This window comes from Agelaius phoeniceus, chromosome 18 (assembly GCF_051311805.1).
Source record: "Agelaius phoeniceus isolate bAgePho1 chromosome 18, bAgePho1.hap1, whole genome shotgun sequence".
Classification (NCBI taxonomy): Eukaryota; Metazoa; Chordata; class Aves; order Passeriformes; family Icteridae; genus Agelaius; species Agelaius phoeniceus.
In genome coordinates, this window is record NC_135282.1 from 5,505,620 (window position 1) to 5,521,809 (window position 16,190).

The window sequence follows — 16,190 nt, forward strand, 5'->3', positions numbered from 1 at the left end:
GCAAAGGGAAGTTTCTTTTAGGGTTCCTTATATGAACAGCTTCCGTCAGCTGGGTTTGGTAGCTTGTTTGTTTGGGGTTTAGTGTTTGGTTTGGTTTTGTTGTTGTTTGTTTGGGTCTTGTTGTTGTTGAATAGTTGTATTCATTCTTTCTGGGCCCCAAACACTCCCTAAGGTTGAACAAATCCCATTATGTTGTACAGTCTTTGTCAGAGTGTCTTCATACTTCCTACTCCATTTTCTGCTAGAAAAGTTAGTTGCAAAGTATTGGTAACTCCTTATCAGGCCTTTAACTGAAGCCAAGGAGATTTTATGGCAGTGACCTAATATTTTCAGTTACTAGTCCCTGCTTGAGTGCTATGGGACAAATGCAGTTTTTCATGAGATGTAAGATTATCCTGCTTTTCCCAGCCAGTTATGATTATGTCTAAAGTTTTGGTAATTAGTGTGTTTTAGGGGTCTGTCTTGTTTGTTATAGAAACAGAAAATTCTTTTGTTTTATCATGTAGCTACTGGCCTTCTTCTGCTGAAAGTAATTTATGAAGGTATCATTGTATTCCAAATTTTCTCTCTAATTTCTCCCATCCTGAGTGACATTATGCCTTCACTTTTTGCCAGCATCTTTCCACCAATTTAAAGGAGGAGGGGAAAGCCACAAGTGTAAATATGGCTTTGTTCTCCTTTGGTCTGTCAATACCATGGTGGGGGAACTCTGTGTAATCAAAGCACTTAAATTTCTGAGAGAAGAAATCTTCCTTCAAATTGTCTACAGTGTGTACATCCTTTCATGAGAGTTCTGCTTTTTGAGATGCCTTAAAGGAAGGATACACCAGTTTTCTGTTTGAATGGACCAGGAGCTTCCTTTGCACAGTGTTTGGAATAATTAGTCTCCAGCTGCCTTGTTGCAATAGATTGCTCAGCTGCAAAGCTTGGGCTGTACAATCCCTGCTTGTGCAGCAAATCTGGTGCAAATGTGCTGAGTTCATGTTTGTAAACATGTGTTACTGTGCACATGCTGTGGCTGTCTGTGGTGTCTCTGAGCTGGGACAGTCCTAGCAGGAGGATGCCTGGGAATGTCTTTCAGGCAGTTCTCCTCCTCTCCTGAGGGATTTGAAGCTGGACCATGGCACAAGTGAATTGAGTTTGCTGATGAACTAGATCAGTGCTGAGATCTGGTTCCCTAGTTAACAAAACCTCCTTTGGCTGCTCTTCAAAACTTACTGCTCCTTTTCACAGGATCTGCTGAGCTTTGTGTAGCACTGGCCAGTCTGCATTGTAGAATTTGCCCGGCCTTTCCTGCATGGTGGATGTGTCCACTGAGTATCTCTGGTTTCACATTCAATTACAGCACAGGCTGGATTTCTCATCATCCCTTTTGGCATGCTTCCTGGAGTAAGTGGACTGTGAGAGGATTTCAGGAATGCCTGATGCTGTTGCTGTAGAGAAAGTTGAGTGGAAGCCACTTGTGGGTTCGGTGCTGACCACTGGCTTGGACAGCATGGTCACAACTGATAGCCAAGAAAAGCGCCCTGCTGAACTGCTCAGGTCCTATCATGTTACATTTTGTGGCAGTTTGGTTTTTTGCAGGATGTACTTCTTTAAAACAGAAAAAAATATGCCTGAAAGGGAAAAGAAACCATATTCTAACGGAGTTTTCTACTTGTGCTGGGGAATAAACATTCTTCTCTGCATGGCAAAGCTGCAGAGGGATAGGGAAATGTTTCTGGCTTTCACCTTTTCCAGAAAGGCTGCTGTGTTCCAGCTGCAGCCAGCATAAAAACCCTCATGTTTTACCATGAGGCTGCAGAAACAATAGCAATGCCTAACTTTTCTTAAAAGAAACCCTGTTTTTTAGTTCTTGAAAAATTCCTCCCCCTATTTGTACAGTTTTGGATTGCTTATGTGTAATGGCACATTCTACTGAAGCCTTTTTCAAACAGCAATGACACAGTGGAGTTAAGGCCTGAGGCTTTTCTTTCTGGTAGAGTCTAAGTAATGCTGGGTTGGAATATTGCAGTCAAGAACCTTAAATCAGTTTTTGGTAAACAGCTTGCTGTGTCAATACAGAAGAGTATGTGGAGAGAGGTTTCCCAGATCTGTCTGCTTGGATTTTGCAGATGAGTGTGGCATTCTTTTCCTGGAATCAGGGGTCTTCCCCCAGTCTCCATGACCTGTGAAAAATAATAGAGCTTGATGTTGCAATTACAGCAGCCAGCTCTAATTAGATATTTGGAGGCATCCTCTGATTCCTTGGACACCTTATGCCAGGTTTGCATGGGTGATTCCTAACTCCATCCTCCTTACAGCTGTTGGTTGCTTGCTTTGTTACTGCTTTGTGCCAACCCCATTCAATAGCAGACATTTATTGTTTGCAATTCTTCTTGCTGTTAATATACTTGTTTGTCTTGACATCTCTTGCCAGTTTGAGCTCCTAATGGTTGCCTAATTCTCTGCATCTCCAAGGAATATTTCTGTATTTGTGAGTGTGCCCCTTGTTCCCTATGTCTATTTCATCCAGCTTCTGGAGAGTCTAGGACCAAAATACTGGATTGTCTCTGAATCAGACACTCTGTATCCTTAAGTACTTTTTGGTGAATGAAGTTGTTATTTGTTCAAAGTCTGTTTGGTGACTTACTGCATTTTGGATAAAGCATCTACATTCAGTCCAATTTTTGTGTTTAATAAATCTGGTTTGACAGGGGAGATGCTTACTACAGAACTCCCAGCAGGGGTGTACTAATGGTTTTTCTGCTTCCTGTAAAACACAATGTTTGGTTGCCTTAATTTCACTTGGGCCTCGATACACTTCAGATTTTGGATCCTTCCTTTAGATGAAGCTTCCCTGGGAAAAGGGAATTGGAGGAAGGAAACAAGACCTAGAGCTTGGGAGTGGTGGCAGGACACTGAGGGGCTGGGTAACCAAAAGTGTCTGAAGTCTGAACTGAGTGATCAGGCTCTGCTTCCATACACCTGGGCTAAGCCAGGAGAGGAATCTCTTCCTTTCAGCTACCAGAGGCTACACCTGGTTTAGGAGAAAGCTTTCCCTGCTGATAGAGTTCCTATCCAGGTTGACTAGTTTTTTATGTTTTCTTTTGAGCACTGCAAAACCTCATAAATTTTATTTCAAAAGCCTGTCTAGTGAAAGAATGTGAATTCATGTGGACTGAGATGAATCCATGCCAAGTGCATTCCAGGTGGGAATGCTATATGGAGTGTCTGTTGTTTCAGGCTGTACAGCAATAAAGAGTTTAAGTCTTCACAAAAAGACTGAATGGTCCTGCTCCTTTTTAGAGGCTTGTGCACTGTAGTGTTTTGAATTTGCTTTTTACTCTGACATTTTGAAACTACTGATAATTTTCCACCTCACAGAAAATAATTAGTTTTATTGTTGCCGTTGTAGGTTGTCCATCATCTCTTTCATTTAGTGTGTTTAAAGTCAAAGATGTCTGTGATGGAGAAACACCCTGGATCCTTCCTGGGCATGATAAATATTTTCCTTTAGCCTTACTTTTTTGTGTTCTGTGATTCAGTGATTAATTCACTTGTGTTGTGACAGGAAACCATGAGGACATGGCATATACTTGCACTGGATGAGTCCTGTCACCATCAGCCCCAGTGAATGGGGTTTCATTCCATGTGGGCACCTAATCAGAAGTAACTCCAGTGTTTCAGGCTTGAATTCTTAAATTCAAATGCTCTTGTTGCACTTCTAGTTGATATCTCTGGTTTGGAAAATTACAGTATATTTTATCTGTCATGATCTACCGAGATCACTACAATGTAAGCTTGTGGTATCCAAGCAGAATCTACCAACTGCTTGTGGCTTGTAGTGCTGGAGTGCTTTTCTGGACAGAAAGTTTTCTGTCATTGAAGGCCATGTCTTATTGGCCTTGGTGCTGATTCTGGGGTTTTTCTGAGTCTTTAATACATTTTTGTAAAAGGAAGAGAGGAAGCTCTTTCAGGTTTATACTGATTTCCAGGGACAAAACTGCCGAGTGTGCTTGGTGAGTCTGATCCAGAGGGTCATTCACACTTGGAAGCTGGTACAGATTAACAATATTCCAGTGGAGAGTGGCAGTGGAAAAAATTTTCTGTTCTTTTGGCCTTCTACCTTCTTTAGTCCTTTTTCTCTGGACTAAAGTGGGTAGAGCTGTTATTTATTCTGTGGTTGGGGAAAAAAAAGACCAAAGCTTTTCTATACATGAGACTGTGTGTAGAAAGATCCTGAGCTGTTCATACAGCATTTTGTAATACTATAATGCCTTATCCTGGCAGACATAAAAAAGGGCAAAAGGGTGAAAGTTCTCTTTTAATCATCAGGACTTTTTAGGTGATAGAGTTACAGAGCAAAGTATTCTTCATCTATTGGTTTAATGTTTGTCTGCCCTGTAACACTAACCCACATAAAATTGCTGCAGCTCTTTATAAAGTTATTTTAGACCCTCGGCAATGTATACAGATTTTGTAACCTTGGATAAAAGCACCTGAGTTGTGGTTTCAGTTTTACCCTTTCAGGCATGTGCAAAGTGCCCCAGCATATTTCAATGATTTTGAACTAGAAACTTCTTAGATATGGGTTATGGTTTCAAAGCTCAGTTGATATACCCTGTGTCAAGGGAATTACATCAAGGAAATGGTTCTCTGTTTCTTTAGATGCTTAATATTGATTAAAGCTTTGTGTTTGCTTAAAGGATCCCATGGACTCTTTGGGGGGTTGATTATGTTGGTATATCTGCCCTGGCAGTTTAGGAGAGAGCACTCGGCCTGACTCCATCTCTGTTTTTATGTCTGTGCTGAAGAGTTTATCCATCAGATACTCAGTTTATGGAGTGGTTCATCTTCCAGTGATAGTACTTGCCCCAAGCTTTTAGCTCTAAGTTAAATTGTTCATCCATGTGAGGTGGTAGACAGCTCAGCAGTGTGTGGTAGTAACTCATTTAGGAAAAAAAAGAAAAGGAGAAAGGTTAAATTAAGAGCCTACCTAGTACAGTGTGGCTTGTTTTTTTTTTTTTTCTTGGAATGTTCTGGTGATGAATCTTGAAAAATAACAAGTGGTAGGAAAATCCCTGTATTGTGTCAGTTCACTGTCATGTTTCCCATATTTTACAGTAATCACCCAAGTTATTCAGAAAGTTAGGGCCCCACAAGATAATATAAATAGCACTCCATGTATTGTATCACTTGCAAAATGGAAGTCAGGGTACAAGACATGGGAGAAAAGGAGAAAAGGACAAAACGACAAGCTGGTGATGCAGAAGTGATGGTAGGATTAGGGGCCATTACATGGTGCTACTTTGCATGGATTAGTGAGGGGTATATATATGTAAATTATTGAGCAGTATAATCTCCTCCTATTATAATCAGCTACCAGAAAGCAGAGTTGTCATAGTGTTGGTATCAGTTCCTGGTTTTCTTCAGCTAGTTTGATAAAGTTAAGATTTAAGGAAAGACACTAAATTGGATGAAGTACAGACTTTTGTTTTTGCAAAGACCTCTGAATATATGTTAAAGCCTGGGAAACAGGCAAGGGTCTGTGAAACATCCAAGGAAAAAGAGAACCAGGAGAAGACAGTAGACAGTATAAGAAGTGAGATGTGTGACACTCTAGTTTATACACAAAGATATTATCCTAAGGAAGGACAGCAAATTTGGAGAAGACAAACGAGGTGTAGGAAGCTCCTTGCCATAATAAAATTAGAGTAACTACTGTAATTAGAATAACTACACCAAGTGTTGGAAGGAGTAGGAACAGATTAAATATTTGAAATTAAAACAAAGGCATATTGTTGCCCAGAGTAAGAAACACAAATGTCTGAAAGGAGACTGAAGTTTCTCACTTCATGATAGCCCTACCCCCCACATCATTTGGGTTCAGAAAACAATAGAGAATGCTTCACAATGGTTAGGAAGTTTCTTGTATCTTACTTTGGCTTACATGACAGGCTTGTTTCAAAGGATGACAGCCTGTTAATACTGTGCAATTATTTAAAAAAAAAAGGTGATAATGGCTCTGAAACATGGGGTCTGGATCTTAATGATGTGTAAAGCTTTTATAAGGGACTCTGCCAAGCAGTTTGTATTATTTCTGTCGGTTTGCAAGGAAAGGTGGTTTGCAATACCAAGGAGGGCTTTGTAGTTAAGAATTTTATATCTGAGCAAAGGACTTAAAATCATATTTAATTGTTAGCCTTAGATGATTTTTAATAAGCAAGATGACAGCTTACATAAATTTGCAAAGATTTTGTACTCATGGCATGCTTCAGAAACGTTCTGAATTCTTCATGTATGCAGCCTTACCTTTCAGTTTTTCTGGTGTATCTTAACTTAAAACAAATATACTTTAATCTATTATTTGTTATTATTGTTATTTTTTATGTATGTATGGTTTTGAATTCTAATGATTGGCTAAAAGTTTCTTTTTGATTCTGTTTCAGATGCATCCACTTGGACTGTGTAATAGCAATGATGAGGAAGACCTGTATGAATATGGCTGGGTAGGAGTGGTGAAATTGGAACAGCCAGAGTTGGAGCCTAAGCCATGCCTCACTGTCTTAGGAAAGGTAAGGGGATAGTTGGGGACTGCACCTAAATGTTTCTTGGAAGGATTAGATCCTTTCTGAGAAAAATCAGCAAGAAATAAACCCAGGGAAAATTCCCCTTACTCCACAGAATATTCCTGTTTTGCTTGTTTTCTCTCCAGGTACTTCAGGGAAATATGCTGTCCTAACTCAGTTGATAGAGATGGTGATGGGGAGCTGAGCATTCCCTTTTTGAGTTCTGTAGGAGCCTAAGAAAAATGAAAGCAAAAATGGCTTTTTAGCAGAAGCAGTATCGGAGTAGAAAGGGTGAACTGCAACTGTGATTCTTACTTGGTCAAAGCAGTCAAAATGAAAGCATCTTCCTGGTTTTCCTTAGGCACAATTTTCTAAGAATACATACATCAATTTTCTCTTTTTGGGGAAAGAGAAACTTTCAAACCTAGAAAGATTTATTCACTTTAATATCAGGATAGATATCTCTAATAACAAGTGAATTTTATTGTACTGGTCAAAAAAATAAAAAATTTCATCTTCCTGGAATCTCACCATGGATCGGGGCCTCTGGAATCTTAAATAAAATGCAAAACTTTTCTCTTTGTTTTATGGGGTGAAGTCACTAATATGCCATTACTGCTCCCAGATACGTTAAAAAAAGAAAGGTGACCTTCTTTTGTTCATGCCTTAGAATTTTTGAGTATTGAGGTTATTATATGTTGGCATTGAAGTCTAGAGGGTTTGAAAGTGTGTGAAAGAGCATAGGCCACAAGTTCTACCAGTAACTGAGTAGTTGAAAACTACTGCATAACAGGAATTCATCCTAAAATCCAGCTGCCTAAATTTGGTAGGATTGTGTTGGTGACTTGGGGTTAGCAGTGGATCAAGCAGCAAATAAAACTGCAGGTTGACTTTTTTATGTAAAACTTGATTCTGTAAATTTATAAACAAAACTTCTAAAAACTTCACCTTTCCAAGGAAATGGGAAGCCATCTAATTGTCTAAAAGTTGCTGCAGGTTTAACTTGGGGTATATGGAGAAACACAGGTCTTTAAGAAGTGGCTTCCCTTTCTATTGGATTTCAGCATAATACAGGTCTTTTTTTCTAACTTGGAAAACTGTTTTTGTTTCACAGAAATTCTAAGTGTTGTTTCTTTGATCTTAGAAAGATAATCTGAGGATGAGGTCTTGTAAGGATGGGAATTAAAGATTTAGTCCTGAAAGATACATACTCCATAAGCAAACTCCAGGAGTAAGTTTAATTTTGAGGCAAGCCATTTCAGAAAGGAGTCTGGTCAGTCCCATCTGTCAGGCTCTTGAAAATTAAGTGATGAAATAGATGTAAAAAATGGATAAAGAAAGTTGAAGCAGAGCTACCCTGCACCAAAAAAAAAGATAAAATTCTATACCTGGCCCACTGCTTTTGCCCAAATCCCACCATGTCCTCTATACTTTCCATGTCCCCAAAGCCACACCCATCTCCAGAATAAGTTCAGCTCAGTATTTGCTGATGTTTGCTTCCTAAAGCTTGGCCTGCTGAGCAGCAGACTCTGGCTTTGCTTCAGGAGCTCTGTAGCATCTGCTTTGATGCATAATGATGGTGATATGACATAGGGTGTGTCCAGAGAATTAGGGCAGAGAGTTCCAAATGTGTCAGTTTATGTGTAGCTGTTTCAACAGGTGAACAAAAAGTCTGGCCAAGGTTCTAGTCAATACTGCACTGCATTTCATTGTTCTGGATTTTCTCTACTTATTCTCCTCTTCCTGAAATATTTCTTCCCTATTTCATGCTCTCTGCTGTAGTTTCTCCTCTCCATCTTTTGCTAGCAACCCTTCTGCTGAGTTCTCACTCTGCTCAAGTTATGTCCTGATTTAGAAGGACTTGTCAGAATTCTTGGAATATTGAGTGCAGATAGCAGCAGGATCATCAGCCCTGAGCTTCCTTCAGGTCTATCAGTTAAGCCAGCCTGACTATCTTAGCAGTGGGAATAAGTTGTGTTGTGATTGTTTGGGTCTCTGAAATGTTCAGTTTCCATGCAGTTTGGTACACAGTTGCTATGTGAGGATTCAGTGTGGCTTGTAAACTATTTTGCCTGGGTAAATATCAAACCTGCTGCATGTGTATATGTGTCTTCTTCTGGTTATTTTTAGGACTTGGCAGCTGACTTAAAAGAAAATGTGAAAGGGAGAGGGAGAGGAGAGGAAAGGAGCGTGGGAGGGAGAGGAGGAAAAAGAGAAGGAAAAGAAAAAAGGAAAGGAGTAGGGGAAGGAAAAGAAGGGAAAATGGGGGAGGGCTGATCTTGAACAGGGAAAGGAATTGGAATTTTTTCCATATAGAACAAGAGGAAGAAATCCAGGAGTGCAAACCTATAGTTTGTTCCTCATTAAGTTTGATTTAACCTGCCCCCAAGGTGGGGCATCATAGAGGTGATATTGTTGAAAGTTTGGAATATGGTGGAGCAGAATGTTGTTTGGTTTTTTTAAGTAAAACTTTGGCCTGTGTTTTTAGAAGTTCTATTCTAGTTGTTTATCCACAAGGAGCTATACAGAATTTAATGTGTCCATTTTCATATTGATTTTGTAATTTTCATATTGATTTGTAATTCATATTGATTTTGATATTGCTCATCCTTCTTAGTCATTGCTTGTCCTTCTTTATATGATGTAATGGAAATAAAAGTGTTTAAAAAAATGTCTCTGCTGTGAAGAGTGCCTGTGGAAACTGGGCCTTGGTTGAGGCAAGGAGTGTGTGTGGCAGCTGTGTTTTACCATTACCTTTGATCACAGTGCAGCCCTGTTTGAGGCCATGCTGCATGCAGGCAAAGCAAAGGCCTGGGTTTTACTGATCTTATGAGCTCCTGAATAGGGCTAGAAGGGGAATGACAGAGGAAGAAGAAAGCTTTTGGAAATGAAAAGGAAACCCCGTGAACCCGAGCAGCATTATTGGCTGGATTTGCCTACCAGGGAGCCGCTCAGTTTCTGCCAGGCTAATTTTGCTTCAGCCTCTCTCCCCCACACCCCCAACCCCACCTCCCCCTCTCTCCTTCTTTCAGACTTTTTTTGTTTTTGAGGCATGGCTGTAGTAACTTGGTTCTCAGGCTGGGAACCCACTGAGCTGTTGCCATGGTCACTGGGAAGCTCTTGGTGCCATGTGCTTCAAAGGGAACCTTTCCCCTCCTGGAATTCCTGCCTTCCCTCTGCACACAGCACAATGAGGCTCCTTCACTGCTCCAGCAGTGGCACTGTGCTGGAGGAAGGGAGCAGCAGGGTTGCCTGCAATACTGATTGCCTGCAGCATCCTGGCAGGGCTGAGGAGTTGGACCTGGGTGTTCCTTAGGGTCCCTTCCAGCCCAGACCACTCTGGGATTCTGTGATCCACTGCACCTGCACGTGTCCTGTACTCTCCAATATGCAGACCCCTGTTCTTCCCCCACCCCAGTAATTTTCAAAGCAAATTGCATCTGTCAAGACACTGAAATACAATTCAGCAATACCATTGTTTTTTAATTTCAGTACAGGATAGTGAGAAAATGCTGAAGATTTTCTAAAAGTAGCACTTTTTCCCTTTCTGCAGGATTTGAAGTCCACAAGAAAGGATTTAGTTCTTCTTTCTCTTCCAGGGACTGCTCTTCTCCTGTATTAATAGGATATATGTATTTGAGGATGTGGATCTGAGTATAACCTAACAAAGACAGGATGTCCCTGCTACTACAGCTTCCTGTTTTCTTCAGATGAAAGAAATCTGTAATATGAGGAAATTCCTGGCAGTTCTTCCAATATCCATTCACTTCTTTTCTAAGAGCTTATTTACAAAAATTTAAACACGTACTAACTAGAAGAATCTCTTGTTTTACCATGTCATCATTATTATTATACTAGTTAGGCTGGGGCAAAAATCATCATAACTTGAAAATGCACTTAACAGTTGAACTGTGATTCCTAACCTTTTGTCTAACAATTTAGTTTAAGTATAAAAATTCCTATAAGGTAATCAAATAAGAATTTATGGGGCTATGTTGGTAGTTTAGTTCCTGAATAAAGAGAGATCTGTTCTAAGACTTGAGAAACAAGAAGGCCTGTGAGGAGTCCATTTTAATCTTTTTCTTTCAGAGTTAATAAAACTAATAAAAAAAGGCAAATTAAACAAAAGCAACTTACACCTTTATATTAATAGCCTAAATTAAGCAATCAATTATGTGCTCAGGTTGGTTGCTGACAGTATAAGTATACTTTTTGTTTCTTTGTAATTAATAGTTTTATATACAGTTTGGATAATTTCCTGTAGAAATGGATATTGAATTTAGGCAAGCACTCTTCTATGCTAAACTTGTTCAGAAATTAGGACTGAACTATGCCATAGATTAAGATCTAAAATTAATGAGAGACATGCCTAAAACCATTGGTCAATGTTTCCAAAACTTTGCTTGTTCAGATACTTTCAAGTGGTAGTGACAGCTGCAGTAAGGTACCCTGTGCTGAGTCCTTGCTGCATGCAGTAGGAAATATTGTCACTTCAGGAAAGCTTCTTCTATCCATTGAAGTTGTTGACATCCTTTTTTTGGTATCTGTTCCACAATTTGGAGGCCCTTTTCTACCTTCTGTTTGTTAGCTTGTGTTTCTTCATTGCAAACAGCATCCAAAAAGCATCTGTAATTCTTTTTGAGGCAGTAGTCTCAAAAATTAGTGGCAAAATTTAATCAATATGAATGAAAAGTAATAATACAAGTGATTTTTTTGGCTGGTTGGTTTATTTATTTCACCTGAAGGTTTGTGCTGACAGTGTAGAGTCCGGTGGGGGTAAGAACAAGAGGAGATAAGGGTCTACTTTTTGTGATGGCAGTGTGGGTATAAATGTATGTCAGACTACAGACTGAGAAAGGTTTTTTGGCAGTATAAACTTAATATTGGTTGTTTTGAACTCCCAGACATTCTGTGTTGAGAAGGAAGTTGTTATGAAGTAGAAGAAAGCTTTTTGAATGAGACTAGACTCCTCTGGCTGTGGACCAGCTGTCAGAACTGTATTGCAACGTCAAGCATGGCAGAACCCTGATCAAAACAAAAACTATTGTTTTTATCAACCCCATTGTTCTGTAATGAAAAAGGAATATGAGTTTTAATGGGGAAAAATAGCATCCTGGCTAGTGTTAAGGATTCAGACTTTCTGAATCAGTTATGTTCTTTAAGAGTCTTCGTTAACTTGGCATTGATTTTTTTTATTTCCAAGGTTTGTTATCTTAGCACTACCTAAAATTGGGGTTTACTGTGAAAAAAACATAGTATATGTAATTGTAATCCCTGCCATGTTTGTGTTTGTCCTTAGTGTGTTTGTTCTAAAGAATGTATTGAGAAAGAGAAAATTTTAATTTTCCCAAAGCACCAAAGAACATCATAAGTACTGTAATATTATAATGGTTGTTTCTTGTTATTCCCCACTTCAGCATCATTTATAATCTCCAGGACACCTGAAATGTTAAAATCCATTTTAAACAACCATAAAACATATTTTAAAATGATATCTGAAGTGATACTGTTATTTGTGCAAGTACTTTTGATGTCATTTATGTTTTGACATTAATTTCTCTTACTTCCCCAGTGCTAGCAGTGTGATCAGACATCTGCACCATATAGACACATTGACTTCTAGAATTCTAACAAAACTCCAGCATAGATGAGATCAGAAGAGGGAATAATACATGGTTTTCCAGGAAGAAGATGGCTTTTCTTAATGGCACAGAGAAAAAACAAGAAGAAGAAGAAAAAAAAAAGAGCTTTTTTGCCAAATGCTCAGTGCATTTCTGCTTCCCATCTCCTTGCCTGTTCACCCCCCACAGACCATACTCCAGCAACAAGGCTGTTTTAACAGATGAAGAAGGGGGTTTGAATGGGAAAGAAAAAAGGAAGAAAGGCTGCATCTAAGAGTGTTAGAGCATTTGGCCACTGCATGAAACAGCAGTGTCATCATTATAACTGAATTCTTGAGTTTATAGGTACCTTTCTCATGTATTCCCTCTTTAAATCCTCTTATTCCATCTCTGCTTTCCACTGTAATTCCTGCAGTCCCTTTGAGGAGAGAAGGGAGAGATTGAGCACAGGAAAGAGAACTGACAGGCAAGCCAGCTGAAATGTGGGGAGAGGAAAGGTTTGTGCATGGACTGTATGGTGAAAGATGCAGAAGGAAAGAAAAGAACTGGATCAAAGCCAAAGAGGAGAGAGCTCAAAGGAAGGGCCAAACAAGGGCTGAATCAGGTTATGCAGTTCAGAAGAAGTGGCTCTGTCAGGTTTTCATTCATGGGTACTGCTGAGCTCTTTCCATTGGTAACTAGTGCCAGCAGTCTGTTACTGTATTATTTGACTAACTTTCTTTCCATGTTGCCTCCACAGTTAGGAAAAGCATCAGCTATTCATGAACAAAGCCCTCTCTCGTGTTTCTCCCTCTGGGCACTCCTTAGATTTGCCATTGTTGGATTGATTACTTTAAATAAAAGTCTCCACTTTTAGAGTTGAGTCCTTAGCAGTCCCCAGCACCATCTTCACTCCTTTCTAACCAACTGTGGAGCACAGCTGCTTCTCCCTTAAGCTAAAGAAGCAGCTGTTGTTGCACTACATGTGTTACTGGAGTTCAGCTCAGTCAGATCTCCCAGTGAAACTAATGGAAGTCAAGGGCTGAGTAAAGACTAAGGAACAATTATTTAAGGCATGCTGCACTTACAAATGATAATAATAATATATAAATGCTTCATGTCTCTTAAGTTTCTGGACCCTCATTATTCTATGTGTCTTGGAATCCTTTCAAACATTTAGAGTTGTTTTTGTTTTACATGCAGACTCTACCTATTTCTCTAACAGGAGAAATGCATAGTGGCAAGTGTTTGAAACAGAAAAGTGAGAGAGCAAGTAAATGGTGCTGTGTTGGAGTACAGAAATGAGCACAAAAGAACCCTGGCAAGCAGAATCAGATAAATGGACCAGAAAGTGAAGAAAATAAGGAGCAGATATGGAGGCAGGGAATGGAATTATTTAGGACTTCACAGATGAGTGACATGCCTAATTTTGGTGCACTAGGAGACAGAAGGCTTTGAAAGAAATTGGAGAACTTCGGAATGTAACCAGAGCTGCATCAGAGGGACTCCAATATTCAGAAAAAAAATTGGACAGATACAATTGACAGTGGTAAAAAGCTGGATCCTGAGAAATTACAGACATAAAGTGGGAATGTTTTGCAATGATTTTCACAAGACTGAAAGGAAGGAAAGAGAAAAAAATTACACAAATTGTGCTTCATATCCTACCGCTTTGAGATAATTTGCCAGAACATGTTTTTCTGCTCTAAACACTTTATCTTTTTGATGACCAGGTGATATCTAGAGGTGCGGTTTTGGATAACATGATGATTTAACATTTGTACTGAGTTCAAGGAAATGACTCCAAATGAAACAAGTGATCATCCTGTGAACTCAAAATGAGTAGGAAGTGCTTTTTAGTCAGTGTAGGGAGTACTGACTGAGCTGCTAAAAATCCTAGCAGGTTAGTTTTTGAACATTTGAGTTGGACGTGTTTGTGACATGAATTAGGTTATACAGATTAATTACACATTATTAGTATTTGCATTGCTGTGGCCTTAGAACTGTTCAGTGGGGATATGAAACTCTCACAGAGAGTATTAAAAATATCACAAGAACGTATGTGTTTTAGTGCATTAATGTCTCAGTTCTTGGCCCATTGGTGGTTTGTTCAACTGGTAAGCCAAAAGAACTCATCACAGACATGTAATTTTTCAAAATGCTCAAATAACTTGGTCCCTTTGGGATAGGAAGATGGGCCTTAGCACCGAGGATCCAAATAGTGAGCTTTTAAATGGGTGTTGGGAGGAGGAGGTATTTGCAAAGAGCACAGAATCCATAGACTTGAGGTCCATGGATGGTGTTGAAACTCCCAGAGGGTCGCTTCAGCTGAGTGTAAGGGTGTAATGAGCCAGTCTGACTGTTTATGGGCTGTGGTTAACCTCTTGCAAGTTAGGATTTCCTGTCGCCAGCAATGAGCTGTGACCGCCAGCACCACAGTGTTAATGATGAGGTAGGGGCTGATGAATGGCTGGACTCCAGACAGCAGCCTTCACTGGCAAAGAATCAAGTGGCTAGAGGGAGAAAAACATTGAAGTCTACAAGGGAAATAATGCAATCTCCAGAACCTATAATTCCCATGTTTAAAAAAAGAAAGGGATAAAGAAACTGGCGACAAATTCAAAACAAGTGAAGCTTTTATCTCTGCATTCTGAATAGAAGATTGTTCTTCAGCAAAACTGGCTGTAAAAGCCAGGCCAGTTAAAACAATATGCAGGCTGCTTGCCTCCAAGTAACCAGAAATTGTTGGCTCAGAGTAGCCTGTTCTGAGGAGCCAACCTGCTGGGAGACGTTATCCAAGCAACGGCTTGAATGTAATTCCTCCCGCTGTGGAATGGCTCTTTGGCAAATGAAGACCCTAATTAGAGATGGAAGGGTTTCTATTTTGTTTTTCTTTAATCCTTGCCCCGAGGCCTCTGCAATACAGCCATGTCTCTGCTTGCGTGGAGAGAAGTTTCCAGTTTCCCTTTGTAACAAAAATCCTCCACCTTTTTCATTTTTGTTTTCCCCTTCTTTTATCTTTTTTTTTCATTTTTTAATTTTTTTTTTTTTTTTTACAGAGTCAACAAACTAACAACAAGGGCCCACCACAGTCTGGGACCTTGAAACTAAACTAATCCAAAACCAAGGATGACTGTTTGGAAGAAGGGCCATATCATCCTGGATTAGCCAGCCATGAACGTGGAAAGTTGCTAGCTAAACTGGAATACTGGCCCACCATGCAGATTTTTACTATTGAACTTATTATCCAAGCTGATTCTAGTAGTAGAGAGGAAAGATCTCACAGTATCCTACTGGATTCCAAGAGAATCCCACATGATTTTTTGTTTATTCAGATAGATTGAAGTACCTCAATAGGGCTTAGATGCCTTTCTGCACTCTTGGATGCAGATGCTCATCCCTACCAAAGAGGACAGAACCTCCAGAGCAATGGACTGCAGCACTTTGATATGTGTGGAAATGAAAATACCTTTGCTTCTTCTCAACTCATCTTAGTATATATCATGTCTATCTGAACATACTGCTAGGGATTGCATGCAGGCACTTAATAACCCTGCCAAGAGCACTGCATTTTCTGTCACTATTGAGATATGGATTTATTGTTTCATCATCTCAGATTATTTTGTTATCTCTAAAATGTCCTTGCTCACAGTAGATACCAACCTATTGATGAAGGTCAGCTTCCTGAGGGTGAGGCTAAGCAAGACATGATACTAAGCATTCCCCGTTACACTGACTGAGGTTAGGTGGAATTCTTTTTAACAATTTTAAAAAGTTTTGCCACTTCTTATTCTAAATACAAGACAATTCTTATAATTCCTTGTTTTCCCTTCTGATGTACATAAATAGCAGTTTATAATTCTAAAGTTAGAGCACATGCCTATAGGAGGAGCTTCAGTACATTCTTTTTAAACAGCTTGGGTACTGCAGGGATGCCTTTTTATAGTGGTCTGCTTTAATAGTTTCTTTAATTTACAACTCCTCCAATCATTTCTTATATATCTGTTTTTTATTCTTTCAGCACCACAACATGCTTGCA

General features: G+C 39.5%; 1 protein-coding gene across 3 annotated transcripts in view; it reads left to right on the forward strand.

The window, feature by feature from the left end:
- Positions 1 to 16,190, forward strand: part of ZNRF3 (zinc and ring finger 3) — a 66,564-nt gene that overhangs the window by 29,607 nt on the left and 20,767 nt on the right. For all 3 annotated transcript variants that reach the window (XM_054646058.2, XM_077188032.1, XM_077188033.1), the window contains exon 2: positions 6,432 to 6,557. In XM_054646058.2, coding sequence (XP_054502033.2) covers positions 6,432 to 6,557 — 126 coding nt within the window. The remainder of the gene's footprint in view (positions 1 to 6,431; positions 6,558 to 16,190) is intronic.